Source organism: Polypterus senegalus, chromosome 8 (genome assembly GCF_016835505.1).
Source record: "Polypterus senegalus isolate Bchr_013 chromosome 8, ASM1683550v1, whole genome shotgun sequence".
Lineage (NCBI taxonomy): Eukaryota > Metazoa > Chordata > Cladistia > Polypteriformes > Polypteridae > Polypterus > Polypterus senegalus.
Genome location: NC_053161.1, coordinates 156,475,142 through 156,495,930, shown reverse-complemented (window position 1 = coordinate 156,495,930; position 20,789 = coordinate 156,475,142). Strand labels below are relative to the sequence as shown.

The window sequence follows — 20,789 nt, the reverse complement described above, 5'->3', positions numbered from 1 at the left end:
AATACATACTTTCACACATTCAAATAATTGATATTGCCAATTAAACAGTGCTTAAATGTGACTATACATGCACTATAGACCTACAGTATTTTTTTTACTATGTTTTATACAGGTGGGTTTATTTTTTTCTTCAGTTGTATCTGCTAGACCTTCATAATTATTGAGGTATAATTATAAATATAAATTCAATTTTAATTGAGCACTTTGAATAGTGAGAAAAGCACTATATAAATGTAAAAATTATTTTTAATTATGTAGTACTTGTCTCTTACCAAAACACATGCTGTTTGACACACAGCCACAAATAATAAACACAGTACAAATCTTAAAAAAAAAAAAAAAACGCAAATGTATTACATTCTTAACAATAGAATTACCAAAGCCTACGAAAAAACTCGTAAATCTGGCTCACCTTAATTCCCTTCGCACCACTCTGTCAGTGTCTTTTGTCTTGTAAATGTGTCGATTAAGCAGAAAGCCGCCTGCTCTCGCATCCCCCCACCACCAGAGAAAGTTTTCTCAGCTGAAGTCTGTTTACCTGCATGTCAGTTGTATAGAGTAAATACTATATTGTTATTTTGAACACGGAGTGCAAGTCTATGTAAACACATCGTTAAAACAGAAACTTTTTTTTATATTTTAGTAATAATTGAGGAAATGTAGACATGAAGTGTATAATTTGTGAAGCCTGAAGTTCAAATATCAAGTAAATACTTTCACAAATGGTGCAAGTATAACAAAAGAAATGCACTTTTATTCAAGAATATAACTGCAGAAAAAGAACCCGCATTCAGGTGTGGCATTGACACATCTTTAATATGTCTGCTTTTGTGGCATAACGGTAAGAACTGCTGACTAATAACCAAAAGGTCATGAGTTCAGTCCCGGATTACTCCATTTTGAGAAGTGAGCTGCTCTTTATTCTTACTATTTTAGAATAAAAGCATAAATTTGATTTGAGTCTGTAACAGCCTGTGTAAATTTATGGTACTTGTAAAGGTTAGCATTGTGTTTTGTTTTTTTTTGTTTTTTTTTTTTATATTCAGTTTTATTCTCCCAGTCACATTCACGCTCCCCCCAATCTGACACTGCTGTTTTAACATAAATATGTGCTATAGCAGAGGTCAGCTCACACTTTTGTCATCGCTGTACTGTGTATATAAAAGCCATTAAGGCTTTAGGTATTAAGGTGACGGGATTTACGAGTTTTTTCGTAGGCTTTGGTAATTCTATTGTTAAGCATGTCAGCCTTGTGTCTGCTTGATAAACATCTTCCGAACATTTAATAGATTTGCGTTTTTTTTTTTTTGTTTTAAGATTTGTAATGTGTTTATTATTTGTGGCTGTATGTCAAATACCATACGTTTTGGTAAGAGATAAGTACTACATAATTAAAAAAAAATTTCACATTTATATAGTGCTTTTCTCAGTACAGTGGAACCTCGGTTCACGAATGTCCCGGTTCACGTACAACTCGGTTCACGACCAAAAAGCTCGCCAAACTTTTGCCTCGGTTTACAACCACGCACTCGGTATACGAACAAGCCAGTTTCCCTTGCCTTGCCTGCCTTAGCTGTGCTGAGCTGAGAGAGAGAGAGAGAGAGAGAGAGAGAGCGAGCGAGCGAGCGTGCTAGCTGGGGAGGGGGAGGAGGAGGAGATTGCTGCACTGTTTGCCTGCCTATCTGCAGGCTGTACGTGCTGAGAGAGAGAGAAAGCAAGCTAGCAAGCCGCGTGGCTGCAAGAGCTCTGTTCATTGTTCTCCTTCCATTGACTTCTAAGCAAGTGAAGAAAGTTTTAAAGAAAATTGAAATCGAAGTAAAGAAAGAAATTACAAGAGGTGGAAAAACTGTTTACCAGTTTACTCATTTACCAATCTGAGAACCCTCGTGCTTTCAAGCAGCACAATGTAAACAAAGCCAGACTGCCAGTAATGTGGGGCGCAAACACGAAGGATTGGGTCACAAGGAGTTTGTTTTTGGAATGGCTACATGAGACTTTCACTCCTACCAGCTAAAAGCACCAGAAACCCAAGAAATCACAAGAGAGAAAACACCTGAAGGAAAACGCTTCATGCCAGAACTCGACTCATGCAAGGTTAGTTTTCTTGGTGGTTTTTGTATTATGGATTTTTCAAAAGTTAATTTTTCAGTTCATAAAGCGATTTGTTGCAATGCTACTTTTATCTTTTTTCAAATGTTCCTTTTTTCCGCTCATTTTAAAACTCATTTTAAAAACAGTGTTTACAGCGATTAGGCTTTAAGTTTAATAGCATGATCTCCTGCAATCTTTCTTTTTTGGTTGCTTGCGAGTTGGTGTTTGCATGCACTGCACTTCGGATTTGTTTTAATGTTCGTTTTTTTCTGCTGTGCTTAAAACTCATTTTAAAAAAAATGCTGCGCGAGCACGTGCTACAGAGAGAGCAAGCGCAGAGAGAGAGGGGCCAGCTGAGGGGGGGGGGAGGATAGGGGGAGGATAGTGTGTGTGTGTGTGTGTGTGTGTGCGCGTGCACGCTACAAAGAGAGAGCGTCAGCCAGCCTGCTCCTGTAGGTGAGGGAGGGAGGGAGGGAGCTCGAGCGAGCCAGCTCCTATAGCTGAGCAGGGAGCCTGGGTGTTTTGTATCAGTGTTATTCAATGTTTTTACATTAGTTTACTATTACACTGTGCATTCTATGGTGTAATTAACTATATTTGTGCTTAATCTTTACATATATTTACATATTTACATACTGTTTGTACTGTCTGGAACGGATTAATTGTATTTACATACAATCCTATGGGGGAAACTGCTTCGGTTCATGACCAACTCGGTTTACGACCAAAGTTCTGGAACGAATTATGGTCGTGAACCGAGGTTCCACTGTATTCAAAGTGCTGAATTAAAATGTAATTTATATTTATAATTATACCTCAATAATTATGAAGGTCTAGCAGATACAGCTGAAGAAATAAGAGTAAGAATAAGAGCAGCTTACTTCTCAAAATGGAGTAATCTGGGATCGAAGTCGTGTCCTTTTGATTACCAGTCAACAGTTCTTACCATTACGCCACTACAGCAGTTGTATTAAAGATGTGTCAATGTCGCACCCTAACATGGGTGGTTCTTGTGCATTTATATTCTTGAATAAAAATACATTATACACCATGTCTACATTTTGCCAATTATTACTAAAATATGAAAAGTGTTTCTGTTTTAACAATGTGCTTACATAGATTGTTGTAGACACGGAACACACATGAAATGCATGTGTTCCAAATAACGATATAGTATTTACTCCAGTCTATAAAACTCTAAGCAACTGACACACAGGTAAACAGACTTGAGCTGAGAAAATTTTGTGTGGCGGTGGGGGAATGTGATAGCAGGCTTCTTGCTGCTTATCAACACATTTACAAGACAAAAGATGCTGACGGAGAGGTGCAAAGGGATTTAAGGTGGGCCAGATTTATGAGTTTTATCGTAGGCTTTGGTAATTCTAGTGTTAACAGGTTTGTAAGCAAAAGACACATTTTGCTCTTAAGCATAAGTTTTCCACGTGATCCTGAAGAGATGCATTAACTGTGCTATCTCAATAATGTCGGGTGCTTTCAACGACTCACCTCCACAGACTTTTCACTGCAGAGTCCTTGGTTCAGCCACAATAATTTGATCTTCCCCCTGGACATGTGCACCACTTCCTCCTGATAGGGGGGCATGTCCACCATGTTTTGTACCTCATAATGTTCCCCCCTCAATTCAGCAATTTTCCCAGAAGAGGTCAGCACCCTTCATCCCTGTCTAACACAGTCTAGGCACAGTCATGTCTTCCCCTTCAAAGGCATCAAAACAGTTTGCCAGAAAAGCCTTGAGGTCATCCAATAGTCTCCCTGTGGCCACTCCAATCTCCTACAGTGCTCAAGCTTTTGCTTCTATGACCACTTTTTGCAGCAGTCCCCTAAGCTTGTCAGAGCTTCTTAACCACATTAAGATATCCCTCAGAGAGCATCTCCTTGGTGGCCTAGTTCTTCTATCTTAACAGCTTCCCTCACCTCTTGTCTCCTCTATCAGGTCCAAGGGTTATCACCATGATATGCCTCGATTACCCCAAGACCACAACTTCTAGTAGCCAGTTCCATAATTTAGGTCTTCAACAGGATCTATTTAGATCAGTGTCCCTGACCTTTTGACCTCACTTTGCACTTGGCAGAAATTTCCATGTAGTAGCTGAACTCATCACAAATGAGAGCCTCAGCCAGTCATTCACAGGACACCTGAAATGCTCATCTTGGATTACCCAGTCTATCTGGCCTATTCCCCTCACTTTAAATTAACTTATTGCCCAATGTTGATCAGTTGAAAGCTCTGTCCCTGCTTTCACAGATTCAATAAGTGGCCATTAAAGAACTGTAAAATAGCAGATTCAGTGCTCTTGTGAGCTTTAACCTCCGCATTAATCCTAAGTGTGACTCAGACTTGGAATTCTATGTAATCACAGTTGAACCTGAGTCAGATATGGGATGATGTGTAATGACGTGCTTTATAGTGCTAAGCCTGAATAACTCAGGACGGCATTCTGCTGCCATCTGGTGGATGAAATAACATCCCGATGGAATTGTGATATGCTGTAGTTAAAGAAAGTGAAATACTCTGAGGTGTATGAACATTGTTGGAAAAAATGCCTTTTGCCCTGCACAACGTTGATGTCTTAAATGATCTGCCAAATGTATAGTTTGTTAGTATAAACTCTGTGAAGGCGTGATAAAGTGAGTTTTAATTAATTCACCCTAAATGTATGGAAACGTCAACCATTTAAATTGCAGATTTTCTGCAAAGTAGCAGGACACACAGAGCAGAGTTAAGGACAGACAAAACCTTCTGGAAATGACTGTAACTTGTATTTGAGCCGATGGCACGTACTGCCATTCAAGTGCATTAAGAAGGAGAATGTAAATAAAGTTCATCTTCATCCACAGCTTCTTTTGTTCTGCTTACTTCTGCTTTTGACATAATGCAATTGGAGCATTTTAATCTTTATCACGTTTAGATGAAAATCCTAGCAGGCAATGAGCTAAAGGCAGTGACCATATCAGTTATGGATGTTTATACATCCCATACTTCTAGGCTAACTCATATTGGACCAGTTGAGAATTGCCAGCTAACCTAAGATGCTTGTCTTTGGGAAGAAAACCAGGGAATAAGGAGACTTGTATAACACATGCACTTGATAAAGTGATCCGATACAGTAAGAAATTGTGGGAGACCGAGGATTAAGCACTTTGCTTTTTGTTGTCATGACTTTTTTTTCTTATTTTTAAAATTTATTTATTTTATGTTTTCTCTACTTATTGGGCTAGCCAGTTTTTTTTTTTAAACATGTTTTTTCTTGAAAACGAAAATTCCCCATTTAGTTTGTTGTGAATGAGGGTGTCAAATTAGGCAAACAATAAGGTTAAATATTCCAATTAAAAATAAATATTTGCATATATTTGAACTTGGGTTATAATTCTAGGCATTTATACAGTGTATTATCGTGGCATTTCCCTCTATATACCCTTTACCTATTTTCTTTAAGGGCAAGTGTACTCATCAAGTTTGTTACTGGGTTGTTCTATTGTCAGACTTTAAGATTAACACACATACATAGATATATGCATACACACAGACCCTAACTACAAAAGTACTGAATGAAACATGTATACATATGCATGTTATTCCCTAGCACTTGAACCCACACAAGTACTGTATGAATAACACATGCACACTCCGCTTTCCCTAGTACTCCAAGATACTTGCTAATCATAGCTACGAACAACATACTATATCTTAGATATATGTTAGACCTAAATATTACCTTTGGCCTCCAAGAATATATTCAAACATACAAAGACTCAACATTTCTGGCTATAGGCCATTTATCAACCAGTTAATGTTTTACTTTAATGCACTGTTCATTATTCGACAGAGCTCTTCATCTGCAGCTCGGTAAAACTCAGTTTGGATCATATGGCACTTCCTCACTGCTCCAGGTGCTCTTAAAAATTACCTTATTACCTCAATCACTCTAGATATGAAGAAAGTATAGAAAGTTAAAGCAATGTGGTATTTATTAAAGAGCAATAGTACCAGTGGAGAAAAGTGTAAAAGAAAATATTGATAGTACAGTCTGGATATATATAGTCTTTAGAAAAAGTAAAGATGTCTAGGATAAATGACGCAGGCGGCTTGTGATCTAGCACTCGTAGTTGTTCATTAGATGCTTTGCTAACAGTCAGATGGAAACGTCTGCACGTTGACTTTGCTCTGTTCTCTTCTGACATTTCTCTATTCTCTTCTTCCTCCTCAGGTGAAGCATATTTATAATAAAATTCTACTATGGGGTTTTGCAAGATGTGATTGTTAGATATTCTGATTGGCCTGCTGTCAATATGATGAATGAATTCACTCGTCCATTTTCCCCAAACAATAAAACTTTTTGATGTTTAGTACCCACTGGCATGTCTTCCTTTCCCAGGCTGTAAACCAATTTAGCTACTTATTGTCCCAGATGCCCAGGTTATAAACTAATTGATAGCCTGAGGCACCAGCATGTCCTTTCTTTGTTGGAACAGCGGTTTTAAAAGTGAGGTACATTCGGGAAGAGGATATGCTTTGATATGTCCAGTATTTAACACTAGAATTACCAGAGCCTACGAAAAAAACTTGCAAATCCGTCCCACCTTAAATTGCTTCTTAAAATCGTTCACAGCTCTCCACCAGCCTCTTTTGTCATCTAAATGTGCTGATAAAAATCAGGCTGCAAAGCAGCCGGCTATTCCATCCCGCACCAACTTAGAACGTGCACAAACTTCTTTCAGCTCATGCCTTGATTGATTTTCTGGGAGTGAAGTGGAGTTTTAGAGTGGAAATAATAGATCGTTATTTGGAACACACGCATTTCATGTCTGTTCCGTTTCTACAGTAATCTGTGTAAACACATTGTTAAAACAGAAACGTTTTTTATATTCTAGTAGTAGATGACAAAATGTAGGCATAAACTATATAATGTATGAAGCCTGAAGTCCAAATATCAAAAGAAATATTTTCACAGAAGGTACAAATCTAACACAACAATTGCGCTTTTATTCAAAAATATAACTGCAGAAACAAAAAGCCGCCTTAACATGCGACTTTGACAATCGTTTATTATGACTTCCTCTGTGGCGCAATTGATTCAGCTGCCGACTGGGAATCAAAAGGTTGTGAGTTCGATCCTGCACCTCTCTGTTTTGAGAAGTAAACTGCTCTTAGTCTTACGATTTTGGAATAAAAACATACATTTGATTTCAGTCTGTAACAGCCAGTGTAATTTGTGATACTTGTAAAGTTAGCTTTGTTTTTTTAGTCAGTTTTATTATCGCGGCCGCGTTCACGTGCCCAAATACACCCCACCCCCGCATCTGATACTGCTGTTTTCACATAGACGCGCTGTAACAGGGGTAAACTCTGCTCCCTTCTACATCGGAGCAAGAATGCACATACCATTGCTTGCATACTAAACTGTCAGCAGGCACTTTTCGTGGCATTACACACAGTTTTGAACATGCCCTCTGCACACTACTTGTGACTTTAGGCTTTAGGAAGTACAGTGGTGTGAAAAACTATTTGCCCCCTTCCTGATTTCTTATTCTTTTGCATGTTTGTCACACAAAATGTTTCTGATCATCAAACACATTTAACCATTAGTCAAATATAACACAAGTAAACACAAAATGCAGTTTTTAAATGATGGTTTTATTATTTAGGGAGAAAAAATCCAAACCTACATGGCCCTGTGTGAAAAAGTAATTGCCCCCTTGTTCAAAAATAACCTAACTGTGGTATATCACACCTGAGTTCAATTTCCGTAGCCACCCCCAGGCCTGATTACTGCCACACCTGTTTCAATCAAGAAATCACTTAAATAGGAGCTGCCTGACACAGAGAAGTAGACCAAAAGCACCTCAAAAGCTAGACATCATGCCAAGATCCAAAGAAATTCAGGAACAAATGAGAACAGAAGTAATTGAGATCTATCAGTCTGGTAAAGGTTATAAAGCCATTTCTAAAGCTTTGGGACTCCAGCAAACCACAGTGAGAGCCATTATCCACAAATGGCAAAAACATAGAACAGTGGTGAACCCCACGAGTGGCCGGCCGACCAAAATTACCCCAAGAGCGCAGAGACGACTCATCCGAGAGGTCACAAAAGACCCCAGGACAACGTCTAAAGAACTGCAGGCCTCACTTGCTTCAATTAAGGTCAGTGTTCACGACTCCACCATAAGAAAGAGACTGGGCAAAACGGCCTGCATGGCAGATTTCCAAGACGCAAACCACTGTTAAGCAAAAGAACATTAGGGCTCGTCTCAATTTTGCTAAGAAACATCTCAATGATTGCCAAGACTTTTGGGAAAATACCTTGTGGACTGATGAGACAAAAGTTGAACTTTTGGAAGGCAAATGTCCCGTTACATCTGGCGTAAAAGGAACACAGCATTTCAGAAAAGAACATCATACCAACAGTAAAATATGGTGGTGGTAGTGTGATGGTCTGGGGTTGTTTTGCTGCTTCAGGACCTGGAAGGCTTGCTGTGATAGATGGAACCATGAATTCTACTGTCTACCAAAAATCCTGAAGGAGAATGTCCGGCCATCTGTTCGTCAACTCAAGCTGAAGCGATCTTGGGTGCTGCAACAGGACAATGACCCAAAACACACCAGCAAATCCACCTCTGAATGGCTGAAGAAAAACAAAATGAAGACTTTGGAGTGGCCTAGTCAAAGTCCTGACCTGAATTCAATTGAGATGCTATGGCATGACCTTAAAAAGGCGCTTCATGCTAGAAAACCCTCAAATAAAGCTGAATTACAACAAATCTGCAAAGATGAGTGGGCCAAAATTCCTCCAGAGCGCTGTAAAAGACTCATTGCAAGTTATCACAAACGCTTGATTGCAGTTATTGCTGCTAAGGGTGGCCCAACCAGTTATTAGGTTCAGGGGGCAATTACTTTTTCACACAGGGCCATGTAGGTTTGGATTTTTTTCTCCTAAATAATAAAACCATCATTTAAAAACTGCATTTCGTGTTTACTTGTGTTATATTTGACTAATGGTTAAATGTGTTTGATGATCAGAAACATTTTGTGTGACAAACATGCAAAAGAATAAGAAATCAGGAAGGGGGCAAATAGATTTTCACACCACTGTAAGTAAATAAATAAAGGTAAATCGTGTCATAAAATGATCTCTTCAAAACGTCGAATGTTATTTATTTGGCACGGACATGTCTGCATGCACTTTTTGTGGCATTACACATGTATTTTTTGAGCATGTCCATGCCAAATAATTAACGCTGTTCATTTTCAAATAATATTGCATTTCTCTCTATGTTGTGGTTTCTATTACACACCTGAAAGAAAGAGACAATATACAGTATGTGAAAACATCATCGCACAACTGCAATATTATTTGAAAACAAACAGCGTCCGATGAGCTGTAAAAGTATGGCATTTCTAAATGTTTGCTTTTTTTCAGTCTGATTCTCTCAGTCAGACTGTATATTTGTCTCTTATTCAGTGCACACAAGAACATGCAGGTAGCCAGATGCTGTATGCTACAACATGCTGGTGGTGATCAACGCACATTTTAAAAAAGAAAGAAAGAGAGAAATATATGTGACGTTTTGAAGTTCAATGTGCCTGCAGCAAGTGGAGATTTCGACATTTGCACGTCCAGAGTTACACCACCTTGTATTGACATAGAGTGACACCCCCTCCTTTCTGTTTCCCGCAGGTATTTGCGTCTCTGTTCGCTGTAACTGTGCTAAACCTGGGTAGCTCTATGTTGGCATCTGGGATGTTAGTTGTTAGCCACGTTTCACAAAAACACACCAAACTGCACTCTCTGTAGGTCCTGTCATTTTTCACCAGCGCGGCCAGTTCGTCGATCATATTTGGTAGTAAGTTCACATTTCCCAGGATCACCAAAGGTACTGAAGGCTTGAAATGCCACTTTCTCGCAAGTCGTTTCGCTTTCAGCTTAGCGCCGGCTCTGCTGCCACGATACCACCTTCTTACCTCGTCAGGTAAATAGGGAACCACACCGGCGCGGGCATTTATTCTCAGTGCTTGAAGTTGACTACCTGAATAGATGAGTCTCGCCATGTAAAAATCCATGTCCAAGTAGTAAAAAGTGTCCAGGGAACAAGTCCACATAAAAGAAAATGGTAGGAGTGATTAGTAAAATAGAGAGAGGTACACAATAATAAATACTTTTATTATAGCAACTGCCACAAAGCAACAACAAATCCCACCAGCAAAAAGAAAATCCTAGCTGTACTAGACGGTTGTTATTTAAATACACGTCACAATATGTTTGCAGCGCATGGACACCACCTGAGAGCTGCAAGGCTCATTCAACACTGTCATAAACACATCACGATTTGAAGTGGCACGGCAGGTGGAAAAAAGTAAAAAAAAAATATATATTATTTATATATATATCTCAAAAAGTAAAGCCCCCCAATCTAATTTTTCTTCCACGACATACACAGACGTGTAGATTGTCTCCTATTGAACCAGTGGAGAGTTGCCACGGTGGACGGGGTTGTGACTCACAACCAAAGCACTTGTTCTTTTTTCTTCATAATTTTGATTGTCTTAAATAAAAACTTTTTTTTAGAAAAATCTGGATGAGATATTGGGATAGCTTAGCTATTAGCTAAACCGGCTTGATGGACTGAATGGTCTCCCTCTCGTTTGTAAAAATTTCTTATGTTGTAATTTGGAATAAATTATTTATTTATTTTATGAATGGCACACTAGTCAAACCAAGTTTTTAATCTGGAAAAAAAATTTTATTCAACAAAATGAAAATACCCAAATTAGCTTATTGTGATTAATGTAATTTATATCTACAGGAAAAAGCTAATTGTATTATATGATAGTCTCTTCCTGATGATCTTGTATTTATATGAATTTATCATTTTTGTATTTCTGCAGATTTGCAAGAAAGTGGCACCTTGTCCCCAACTTCAAACTCTCTTCACTGTCCGCCACATCAAAATGAAAATCTGGATAAACTGACGTCTAGGTCAGATATTTTGGTACAAACCTCATCATTTAGTCCTTTGTCTGTTGAGAAATTAACAGATGTAGATGCAATTACCCCTCAACAATGGGGACAATCAGCTTTGTCTTCTGAACAAACATCAAAAACAAAAAATAAGGGGATACGTGCAAGACAGAAAGCGTATTGCACGGAATGTGGAAAACTTTTCTCTAGTAAGAGTAACCTTCAAGTGCACAAAAAAGTTCACACGGGGGAGAAGCCATATTGCTGTTCTGAATGTGGCAAACGATACACTGACAAGCGCAATCTTCAGATCCACACAAGACGTCACACTGGAGAAAAGCCATATTCCTGTGGTGAATGTGGCAAACGATACCCCGACAAAAGCTATCTGCAGACTCATATGAGAATTCACAATGGAGAGAAGCCACATTGCTGTTCTGAATGTGGCAAGCGGTTCTTAAAATTAAACACTCTTGAGACTCACATGAGAATTCACACAGGAGAGAAGCCATTTTGCTGTTCTGATTGTGGCAAACATTTTTCTGACAAACGCAATCTTCAGATCCACACTAGAATTCACACTGGAGAGAAGCCATATTCCTGTTCTGACTGTGACAAACGTTTCAACAACACAAGTAGTCTGTGGAAACACCGAAAAATTCACACTGGAGAGAAGCCTTATGCCTGTTCTGAATGTGACAAACGATTCTCACAAATAGGAAACCTTCAGAGCCACGCAACAATTCACACTGGAGAAAAGCCATACTGCTGTTCTGAATGTGGCAAACGATTCTCTGAAAAACGCAAGCTCAAGGTACATGCAAAAATTCACAGTGAAGAGAAACCATTTTCCTGTTTGGAATGTGGCAAACGATTTTGTGACAAGCAGCATCTTCAGGCTCACATAAGAATTCATTCCGGAGCAAAGCCACACAGTTGCGCTGAATGTGGCAAACGATTCTCTACTAATACTCAGCTTCAGACTCATATGAGAGTACATACTGGAGAGAAGCCATATAGCTGTTTGGAATGTGGCAGACAATTCTCAGCAAAGAGCAAGCTTCAGATCCACACAAGAGTTCATACTGGAGAAAAACCGTATTGCTGTTTTGAATGTGGCAAACAATTCTCACAAATAAACGCTCTTCACATCCACGCTAGAATTCACACTGGAGAGAGGCCATATTCCTGTTTGGAATGTGGAAAAAAATTTGCACAAATAAGCAATCTTCATGTCCACACTAGAATTCACACTGGTGAGAAACCATATTGTTGTTCTGAATGTGGGAAAGGTTTCACGGATAAACGTGGTCTTCAGATCCACACTCGAAGCCACACGGGAGAGAAACCATATTGGTGCTCTGAATGTGGCAAACGATACTCAGATAAACGCGATCTACAGGCCCACACAAGAATTCACACTGGAGAGAAGCCATTTTGCTGTTCTGAATGTAGCAAACAATTCTCTGACAAACGCAATCTGGAGATCCATGTTAGAATTCACTCTGGAGAAGCCATATTCCTGCTCTGACTGTAGCAAGGGCTTCTTCAACCTTAGCAGTCTTTGCAGACACAAAAGAATTCACACCGGAGAGAACAAACAAAGGCCTATCACAAAGTCCCCCACCTTGGGCCCAGACAGTAACACTGCAATTGGTTAGACAGTAGAAAGGTGAGTTCAAAATACTTTCACCAACTGACAGTATCACAAAGTGGAAATTATGTTTACCACCTGTTTTCAGTTGCATGTGTATTTTCAGTTAATACATACTGTAGATGGCTTAGCGGAGATGATTCTGGCAGAACACTTAACCAGGGCCACACTGGGTAGTTGGCTGTGCACTAGCTGGTTCAAGGTAACACAAGAAAACAAAGAGCTGAACTAACAGATCTGAGGGATGCTCCGATCAGGTTTTTTAAGGCCAATACCAATCACCGATTTTGTATCTGACTGGCTGATTCTGATCTCCATCCATACACACACTCGCACATTATCTCCATTTTAAAATCTTTTAGTAGTAAGCTTCTGCATCACCAGATGCAAAGAAACCTTATATCCTATATTAAAGTGGATTTTTAGAATTCAACGATAGAGAACAGGTGTTAACTGTTCATTTTTTATTCACAACTAGGGGGCTTCGCTCGCCAACCCCCGTGTTTTTGGTTTTCCGGATACACACTTTTTAAGATTTTTTTTTCCTTTCTTTGTATTGTTGCTATTTCATTAGTTTCACTTTTATTTCAGAACTTCTGTAAAAACAATATTTTTGGAATCTTTGGAGTCCCAATGTGCTGAATGTTTTTAATGAGGTCAGTGAGACACATGTCTTTATTGACTTTGTATCATAATTCAGGATAGCTTTCTCTGTTTGGAATTTCAGCACAGACAGCGATCCACTTCATCAGCAGTTATTTATTTTTTTTTTTTATACACAAAGTAACCAATAAATGCATGTGAGATAAACTCCGTTTTTGAGATTCTCAAGATTCTTTGTTACATGCATAGTTATACAGGACAACACGCAGTGAAATGCATCCTGATCCACTTATCAAAAACTGTGAAAAGTTAGAAGAATATCAGTTAGATTAACAAAAAGTCATAGATTGAAAGATAACAGTATAGTAGAACATAAATAAAATTATGTGAATAAAGTAGAATTAAGTTTTAAGGAGCAATAGTGCAGTGATTATTGTGCAAAACCGAAATTGGACAGGTGTATAGTTAAATGAGGCGATTTGTTTGTTTGCGCTACTGTGATCTTTTTCTTTTTTTTTTATACTTTCTAATTCTCCGACTTTCATATCCTTTAACTTTCTCCACGTGTATTGCGCCTTTTGATTTTTTATTTGAGCCTTTCGAATTCCACTGCTTTCATAATCTCTAACCTGCTCTGCATATGTTTAGTGCCAACGTTTTTGAACGTCTTTATAAAGTTCTACTTTATGTTTTAGTCTCTGTCTTTTAATTCTGAGCCGGATTGGACGTGCTTTTTTTTCCAATTCCATTTGTTCCAGGCTGATAATTACTTTCCTTATTTTCTGAATTTGCACCTAGAATTTTTTTTTCTTTTTTGCTCTCCCACGCTTTTGAGTCTCTTTTCTCCATGCTGCTTTCTTCTTCGCTTAGTTGTCAATGTTTCGTTTATAACATACTGTCCTTATACGCTGAGAGCCCTGGATCTGTGTGTGCTCAAATCCTTTAGACAACTGAATGTTTTGCTATCTCTTGGCGTATTTGATATTGATTGTAACCAGGGCGTGTCTTGCAAGAATCTCATGTTCTACGTCATCGCAAGATGATACTGGGTCAATCTTTTGGCACAAAGTCTCATGTTTAAGGTCCCCGCGAGATGCTCCATGGCCAATCTGTTTAGTCTCACGGTTTCTTTTAAATGTCTTCTGCTGCTTTGAAGGTCCCAATGAGCACAGTGGCCTCCATCATCCATAAGTGGAAGAAGTTCAAAACCACCAGGACTCTTCCTAGAGCTGGCCGGCCATCTAAACTGAGCGATCGGGGGAGAAGGGCCTTAGTCAGGGAGGTGACCAAAAACCCGATGATCACTCTGTCAGAGGTCCTCTGTGGAGAGAGGAGAACCTTCCAGAATGACAACCATCTCTGCAGCAATCCACCAATCAGGCCTGTATGGTAGAGTGGCCAGACGGAAGCCACTCCTTAGTAAAAGGCACATGGCAGCCCACCTGGAGTTTGCCAAAAGGCACCTGAAGGAATCTCAGACCATGAGAAACACAATTCTCTGGTCTGATGAGACAAAGATTGAACTCTTTGGTGTGAATGCCAGGTGTCACATTTGGAGGAAACCAGGCACCGCTTATCACCACGCCAATACCATCCCTACAGTGAAGCATGGTGGTGGCAGCATCACGCTGTGGGGATGTTTTTCAGTGGCAGGAACTGGGAGACTAGTCAGGATAAAGGGAAAGATGACTGCAGCAATGTACAGAGACATCCTGGATGAAAACCTGCTCCAGAGCGCTCTTGACCTCAGACTGGGGTGAACGGTTCATCTTTCAGGAGGACAACGACCCTAAACACATAGCCAATATATCAAAGCAGTGGCTTCAGGACAACTCTGTGAATGTCCTTGAGTGGCCCAGCCAGAGCCCAGACTTGAATCCGATTGAACATCTCTGGAGAGATCTTAAAATGGATGTGCACCAACACTTCCCATCCAACCTGATGGAGCTTGAGAGGTGCTGCAAAGAGGAATGGGCGAAACTGACCAAGGATAGGTGTGCCAAGCTTGTGGCATCATATTCACAAAGACTTGAGGCTGTAATTGCTGCCAAAGGTGCATCGACAAAGTATTGAGCAAAGGCTGTGAATACTTATGTACATGTGATTTCTCATTTTTTTATTTTTAATAAATTTGCAAAAACCTCAAGTTAACTTTTTTCACGTTGTCATTATGGTGTGTTGTGTGTAGAATTCTGAAGAAAAAAATGAATTTAATCCATTTTGGAATAAGGCTGTAACATAACAAAATGTGGAAAAAGTGATGCGCTGTGAATACTTTCTGGATGCACTGTATGTACACTCGCACACAATCATATAATCGATATTGGCAATTAAACATAGCTTAAATGTAAGTTTACCTTCACTTATAGGTTTAAATTATGTTTAACTATTCATTGCACTACATCTTTTTTGCTGTGAAAATATACATTTACTCAGCTAGACATTCATAATTTTTGAGGTGCAATTATAAAATTTGGATTACCATTTTAATTATGGTAGTACTCGTTTCTAACCAAAACTTATACTGTATGACACACAGTGACAAATAAACACAGTACAAATCTTAAAATAAGACGCAAATGTTCATAAGATGTTTATCAAGAAGACACAACAGTAACAGGTATTTAAATAAAATTTTAGACACATTATGTTAAGCTAACAAGACTATTGTTAACTAAGCAGCAATTTCAAATTTGTCTATCTTGTCTTCTTCCAGTGGAGGTACTTCAAGCAAGCTCACAGTCTAAACTCAAACGGTGTCCGTTTTAATCAAAAGGACAAAACTAAAAGGTCTGAATTTGTTAAAGTAGCTTTTCTTGGCATTTAACTGCATGGGACGACTTCTCCGATTCCCTTTTCTCAGTTTATAGCTTCGCTTTCCTTAACGTAAAGGCTAATATTCCAATTGTTTCTTGTACTCTTGTAAAACACTGCAGGAATTTTGCTGTCAAAAAAAGAAAAAGACATGCGCAGGATCAATTACTGTAATACCTCACATAAAGGAGCACTGCAACTAAATTACTGTAAAGTTTAGAAAAGCAGGTGCTGATAAAATTGTTTTTTGTGATCAATTTACCGCTCAAGCCTTTTTTAGTGAAAATCTGTCGATTTAGATCAGCGGCTGATCAATCGGAGTGTCTCTAATAGATAACCAGTGCTGCCCAATAGACCCCGACAGAGGAAGTGGTTTGGTTGCTGGCTAGGATGTGCTGATGCCCCAGAGTTTATCATAAGGCACCCAAATCAATCCTTTAAAACAATAAGTAAAACATCAAACCAGCCAGAGCACAGGATGTGAGGAGGTGCGAGTCTTGTGGAAAATGCAGATGGTATGTGTTGAAAGAAAGAAATTGAAAAAGAAGCTGACTGAAACAAATACATACATTACTAATACAATACATGCCTGAGCATCCTGTAAATTCAGTTCATCTTGGTTAGCTTCGGCAATTTTCATTTGTACTTGAAAATTTCCACACCAGCACACCAATGTCCATTTCAACTGATGAACATAATTGCCCCAGGAAACGACTAAAGTGTAAAAATCTGTTAAAGCTGCAGATGCGGTTACCACAATGGCTGACCACAGCAACAGAATTTCTAAGCTGTCAGAGAGCTGCCCTCTTGTAACATACACCTCTAGCCTGTTTTCAAAGAACTGATGCCAGCAGAATCTGCAAGCGCCGACCTGATGATGAAATAAAAACTGACGGAAAGAAATAAGCTATGGCACGAGAAATCCTTTCATGTTTGGTAGGCATAAAGTGTGGTTAAAAAAAAAAAAGGTGCCAATGAATTATCCAGAAATGTAAAAGTGGCTGATGCTGGTGCCATGTAGCATCCCGTAATTTCATTTTTTGCAGCATTTTTGTTATATTTTATAGATAACATGTTATGACGGTTCTGCATTTTATGAATCTTTTCTATATATTTTGATATGTAAAGCAACTGCCGCTCTTAACACTCTTAGGTTAGACAGGGCCATTTGTAGCATTTCCATTCATTACAGTACTTAACAGTGTTACAGGGAAAAAAGCTTGGTGTGAAAAATTGGGGAAAATGTTTTGTCAAATGAAAATAAAAGTACACTAATGTGCTATAAATGAGGGCTGCTGAATTAATTTTCAAATTTAGAATATAGTAATATGTATAGGTAACAGATAGAGGAGAGGGGAACAAAGCCAGGGCAGATGAAAGGAGAATAGTTGAGAAACAGCTGCCATTTGGGAAAACAGGATTTTGCAATATTTTTGCAATTTAAATTTTTTTTAAATATCACAGACACACCAGTATTTAGAGCCTTTACTCTGTCCTCTTTATCTTTCCTGAAATGAAGAAACACCTGCATGGTCACCATCTTGACACAGACGGACTGAGAAGCTTACTGAAGATGTAGACCCATGGGACATTTTCTACCGCACCTGTACAATAAAAAAAAGAAAAAGGCAAGCTTTTGTGGACATCGTGTAAAGCTAAATTGGTAAAAGCAGCGTCATGTTTGCTTTGCTGGGGGCACTCACTCCATTACCATCGTGCATAGCTTGCAGCACACAACAGCGATTAGGAAGGTCCTCCTCCTTCTTTGTGTTTATGGCAGTCTTCATCTCATTAGCAGGTACATTACTGCCAACTACTGTACTGGAGTGTGAGACAAAAATTCTGATTCTCCAAACCAGCCTTGTTTTGACTATAAATGCAATTACTGCTCTTCATACCTTAATGAACCCATTTTCAATCCCCTCAGTCCAAGTCAATCAATCAATCAATCAACATTTATTTATATAGCACATATTCATACAAAAAAATGTAGCTCAAAGTGCTTTACAAAATAAATAGAAAAATAGAAGACACAATAAAAAATAAACATAAGTCAACATTAATTAGCATAGAATAAGTAAGGTCCGATGGCCAGGGTGGACAGAAAAAAAAAAACTCCAAAAGCTGGAGAAAAAAAAAAAAATCTGTAGGGGTTCCAGACCACGAGACCGCCCAGTCCCCTCTGGGCAATCTACCTAATATAAGTCAAACAGTCCTCTTTGTATTTAGGGTTTTCATGGAAGGACCTGATGATGATGATAAGTCCTTTTGTATTTCCAATTATGTTCTTTAGGTAGCTCCATTACTACAATACGTATCTCTGGCACCACAGGACTCTAAAACATTTTTTTTTTTATCTCTTTGGTTTTATGCAAGTACTAGCTGTGACCACAAGAGGGTGCCAGAGAGCCCCAAACCACAGACGCACAATACAGCACACGTCAAAGTACACAAATAACATTTATTCACACTGCTCACCTCTTCTCAGACCGCTGTGCAATAATAAGCCACGATTATACAGAACACATAATTTCTTTTCTCCTGTCTACCTCCCAAATCTGACTCCCTGATGTGAGGCAGCAGGCTCCCTTTAGCTGGACCCGGTTATGCCTCTGGTGCTATGCTGTGTCTCCCTGGAAGCACTTAACAAAAGTAGGGAGGTCCTCCCCCGACAGTGCCCTTTTTCTGGGTTCTTATGTGAGGACCACTGCCACCAATAAATTAGGAGATGGAACTGCTCCCGGCTATCTCTGGTCCTTCCATTAATTTTCACCAACCGAGTACAAAGTTATGTATTTGCTCCACCGGCCAATCTGTCTGTCGTCACGTGGGCCTCCCGTCCGGGTAATGGCTTCTTCTCTTTTCCGGCCGTGATTCCCATTCTCCTCCTACACCATCATCTAAGTAATCAACGAAGACTTATCGTTAACGTTTGCAGTGCACAGGTCTCTGTTATATACCATGAGACTTGTAAAAGCAGCATTAATGTTTGTGATGTGCCATCTTTTGGAATGACAACTACAATGCATTTTATAACTTAAAGACTAGTGGGCTTTGCCCCCTGCTCGCTTCTCGTGAGGCGCTTTGAAACATTTAAAAGCCTGTACAGTAGCTGTCCTTTTGTCTCACTGCCTTGTCTCTCTTCTCCCCCAGACATCCTCTGCTCCTGTTGGGGGTCCCGCTCCTGAGGTGCACTCCTCTGAAGAGGAATGTTCTATTCTTTTAATTGAGAGACGGAACTGTGCCTCTGGCACGCGCGTGTCCTGTCATCTGCATCAGCCTGAGTTGTTTTGGTTGCCAGTCTGGTAATCTGCAGGAGTTTCCCTTACGTTCTGATAAATCAGGCTGTGATAAGTCACCGGTTTGACCGATTTTATTATGTTTAACTGAGTCATTGATCCATCTCCCCGAAGAAGAATGTGATGTGTCTCGTATGAGCTACTCATTAAAAAGTCATACATTTCGATGCGACGTGTGTCAAGAATTCATCTGTTAACTTGACTCCGAAGCCAACAAGGAGCCCACGTCGGACTGATAGGCGGAAAAGTGGCAAACTCCACCCTCTCAATAGCACTGAGAAGTCGGAGGAGCAAAAGACGCGCCTTAATTTCACAGTTAAACATTCGCTTTATTCAAACTAAATTCATCCCGAGGTGAAAACACGTGTAATTGTGTCCGGGGGTTTATTTAATGGCTGGAGGTTACATATAACGTTTCCCGCCGACTTTCACTGGTATACCTCATACGGAGCGGGGGTCTTTAAGTGTGCAAGGATGTAACAGCGAACAAGTGCCTAGCACATTTGGAATTTTCTAAGGGCGCCGAAAAAACTTTTGTAAAATATTTAAAATTGCAAGTGTTTTTGAACTTTTGGTTGATTTAAAGATAATGTTTTAAAATATATATTTTATGTTGGAAAAACAGACAACGGTTAATCAGATTGTTGAATAAACGAATGTATTTATTTTGAATGCAAGTTAAAATTTTCGCTGTTCATCATTCATCATAATATCAACACCAACGATGTCAAAAACACACCTCGTGAGACTTAAAAAGTCTCGTTGTTAGAAGATCTCACTCACTGTACGGATAGAAGAGGGCGGAGCAAATATAGAACGAGAAAATACGAACGCTACATTTCGGCTCTAGCCGACGAGAGAGTATCGCTGTAGCTGCAGCTCTCACCACTTAATCGTATTACTATGGAAACATTAACCTTATTTTCGCTCTGACACCGCTGATCAACACAGTAAACTTTGTAAACTCAGTGACCTTTTCCAGTTCTTTGTGGTAAAGAACATTTTGTTGTGACGCAAGCATTCGATACTTCCTTGTAATTTAATTCATAAAATGTCTTTCAAACTTGTAAAATTAACTGTTTTATTGCCGATTGTCCATAGATTGTGTCGTCACGACTTTATTTATGGGCAGTCCCTCAGGTGCGCCGCGAAAGAACATTTTTGGACTTAGTGCGCCGCAACTCGAAAAAGGTTGCCTTTCACTGACCTAGCACAAGCCTGCTGGTAGAGCAGCTGTATTTCATATCACATTCATATTTTAACGAATCAGAAAGCCAAGTGTTACTGTAACTTGAGCGTTTATTAACAAGGGCAAGGAGAACAGCAACAACATTTATTTATATACCACAT

The 20,789-nt window shown here is 39.3% G+C and overlaps 1 protein-coding gene across 1 annotated transcript in view; it reads left to right on the top strand.

The window, feature by feature from the left end:
• LOC120533172 (zinc finger protein 260-like) overlaps window positions 1–13,234 on the top strand; it is a 29,979-nt gene extending 16,745 nt beyond the window's left edge. Inside the window, 2 exon segments of the mRNA XM_039759901.1 lie at window positions 10,997–12,581; window positions 12,583–13,234. Coding sequence (XP_039615835.1) covers window positions 10,997–12,581; window positions 12,583–12,730 — 1,733 coding nt within the window. The 3' untranslated portion in view covers window positions 12,731–13,234.
• The last annotated feature ends 7,555 nt before the right edge of the window (window positions 13,235–20,789 follow it).